General features: G+C 37.2%; 1 protein-coding gene across 1 annotated transcript; it reads right to left on the bottom strand.

Annotated features, from left to right (window-relative positions):
* Nucleotides 1–2,108: 2,108 nt before the first annotated feature.
* Nucleotides 2,109–2,738, bottom strand: LOC108994014. The gene has a single exon (XM_035687713.1). It carries the CDS (start codon nt 2,736–2,738, stop codon nt 2,109–2,111), a length of 630 nt encoding a protein of 209 aa, XP_035543606.1.
* Between the last annotated feature and the right edge of the window lie 534 nt (nt 2,739–3,272).

Raw genomic sequence — 3,272 nt, 5'->3', positions numbered from 1 at the left:
TATATATATATATACACACATGATACACACTTACATATACATGTTTTATTTTATTAATTATTAAGTTCTATATTTAAATATATATATATATATTTATATATATATAGTTAATCCCAAAACAGTACACCTGAACACATTGGTACCGAAATATTCAATTCAGTGCTTTAACCGGAATAATAACAGGAACGAAATTTAAAACTTTGAATTGTGCTATGGTTAATTTTCCAGTGTTACATATCATTGCTATGGTTAGTTTTGCAGTGTTACATGATCACGGCCTTGTAATATTGACGTTGTTTGTATGACTTCTTTTTTCTTTTAATTTCGCGATTTATAATATATAGTATTTAAATGGTTCAAAGTGAGAATATAATTTAATTAGGTAGCCTTTATACAAACATGAAGTTATAATGTAAACAAATTAAAAGCTGTTTGTGGGGACCTCGATCGGATTTAAGCTTACATGATATATTAGCAGAAGGAAATGAACACTAATTTGGAGTCCGGAGACATGTTAATGCACGATTATTGGTCAAGCTGATGCTATCATCAAGATTATAAAAAAGATATGAATGTTAATATTTTATATAGAAGATGACAAATTAGTACTGCGTGTATTTAGACTCGGTGGGAGAACTTGGTTGGAGGAATCATATACGATGATCAAGCTGGAGCTTATGCTTAGCTGATCTCTCTCAATTATTTGAGATTGTCAATCAATTGATGACATAAAAGCTGATAACTACGGTTTTAAACTGTTTCAAGAGTAGGACTCCATTAATCAAACCTCCTCTCGATCGTCACCTAGACGACACACGAATTATATATGCCCACGTGTCGTTCATGAAGCATATATATATAAGTTGTTCGCACATCATAAAACCTGAAGTAAGAATGATGGGGACCTAAACCTTGGATCTTTTCGAATGACAGTCAATGAAAACAACGTACTTTAAATTGATTAGGGCTACAACTTCGGTGGATTTATTAATCTATCCAAATCTGACCAAGCATGGGAGTTTGTAATGGGACATTTAAATTAAGATGTATGGGCTTTAAAAGAGCAATTTTTAGAAATTATAACCATATATAAGCTAGTCATGCGTATAGTACGTTATACGTCCATGATGTTCTATTTTTTCCATCTTTTTTGGGTCACAGCAGTCAGCAGACTAGGGGGATGGAGGGGTGGGAGGGAAGAGATGTCGGAAAATATATTATCTGATAGTTCCAAAAATTGTTGAAAAGTAACGTTAACATGCAATTAGAAGGTGCGCTTTAAAAGGATATAGTCCCTATCCAGATTAAAAAAAAAAAATGCAGTCGTGCAGATGCTTAAAATGGATATTACACTACAAGAAAATAGGTCTATTGCGACGATTTTTGATCTGCTGGGATTAATGTCGCCGCAATAAGTCTTTATTCACGGCGATTTCAGGATCGACGCGGCTTCCAAGCGGTGCGTATTATTGTTGCTTTTTTGCGGCGATTTTAATAATATTTGCGGCGAGAATTTTCGCCGTAAATATTTTTTTTGATTTTGCAGCGACTTTAGTGATACTCGTGGCGAATTATGTCGCCGCAAAATTCCAAAACATTCGGCCGATGCACAAGTTCGCTGCAAATCCCAGTTTCATGTCATCGGCGCCAATTCCTCCACAGAAAATCAGATTTCCCCCCAAATTCCTCTTTCCCCCCAATTCCCGATTTCGTTCGACCCCATTTTTTCCTAGCAGTAAGTTCGCACACCCCCTGAATCTGGACCGGGCGATTCTGGAGCTGAAGATCGCGTGCCCCTCATTCCACATTTGAAGCCTCCCCGAGGTCCGTTTCCGAGTGATTGTTTTGGGAAGGCCAATATCGGCTGTTCGGTGTCGTCCAGCGACAGGTATTCGCTGATTCCCCTTAAAGAAATACATCTCCCCCTTGATCCTCGCATTTGTTGATCGTTATATGCATTTTGTTGCTTATTCTTCTTTGATTGTAAAGTCCTCTTTTTCTTCTCAGACTACATTAATATTTGATCAAGGTGAGTAAAATTATAATAATCAGATTCCTAGGCAAAAATGTTACACAATAGGAAGATCATCAGGGTGAAAAGTTAGCGATTATATATACTCACGGAAACCAGTTATCCGAGATCGTTTCTTGGAATTAATATCGGGTGCGTTGTTATACTTGCCTTCCGGGATTGATTCTGGTAGTGGCATTTCTTGAGGTTCCTTTCTGTGCAGTGAACCATTCTGAGGAAGAACAGCTGCAGGCTTATAATTGCCTGCATATTCTTCTGCATTGCCATCACTCTTTTCTTGGTTCAAGCAGTCATCACCTTCAATGAGAAAGGAACCGGTGTTTTTCACTCCCATCATGCCAAAATCCATGGACATGGAGCTGTCATTGGACGCCAGAACTGGATGAGAATCACTCAAGTAGTAGCTTTGTTGCCTTAAACCACCAGTATTGTTGTAACTACTCCCATTTGAAAAACTGCACAAATTGGAATTAGCCATATACAAAGTACAGTAAGGACTTTCACTGAGCCCTTCAACATTCATACTTGATTCATGGCCAGGCCAAAAAGTAGAAGGGACTCCCAAGCTTGAATCCCCAATTAGCTCATTGGGTAACAAAGCATTATTATTAAGAAGCTGAGCCATGAAGTCAGCCTCCTCAGCAGTATACATGCCACTAAGAGACCCCCATTCTCCCTCACTAGAGATAGCTCCCATAGGCTCCATATTTCTTCTTTTATCAAGTTTTAGACGTTAATTAGAATTAGCTCAATTTGCTCGATGCTCGGTGCGAGAGGAGATGAAGACATATTATACCACACACGTAGTACTAATTAATTCCTGGAGGTTGACCTCTTCCCTATAGGATCTAACTCATCGATCATTACCATTGCATAGAATATTGGGGCCCAGACAACTCAGAGAGGAGAGAAATATTCCTAAAAACAATGATTAAAGAATAAAAGAACATAATGTAATTTCCTTCACGCTAAAACACCTTGAACCACAACTCAAAAAGGAGACACAACTCAAAAACCCAATTTGAACTTTAATATCATTTTGCTGCTGCAAGTTGCATATCTGGTTCTGCCACAGATATACATTTATGTATGTCTGTATAAATGGAAGCATTTATCTATTTAGGGTCTCTATGTCATCTTTAAGCTCAAACACTAATAATAATAATAATAATAATAATTTCGTTTCAATGGTAAACGTGTAATTTGCTGGTATTCAGTTCTTGTGCAAAATTAAAGTATT

Source organism: Juglans regia, chromosome 2 (assembly GCF_001411555.2).
Source record: "Juglans regia cultivar Chandler chromosome 2, Walnut 2.0, whole genome shotgun sequence".
Classification (NCBI taxonomy): domain Eukaryota; kingdom Viridiplantae; phylum Streptophyta; class Magnoliopsida; order Fagales; family Juglandaceae; genus Juglans; species Juglans regia.
Note: the sequence above shows the minus strand (reverse complement) of the source record. Positions and strands in the feature narration are given on the sequence as shown.

What these genes read in the sequence shown, in the direction of transcription:
- LOC108994014 (XM_035687713.1), bottom strand. Translation starts at nt 2,738, where the DNA reads ATGGAGCCTATGGGAGCTATCTCTAGTGAGGGAGAATGGGGGTCTCTT.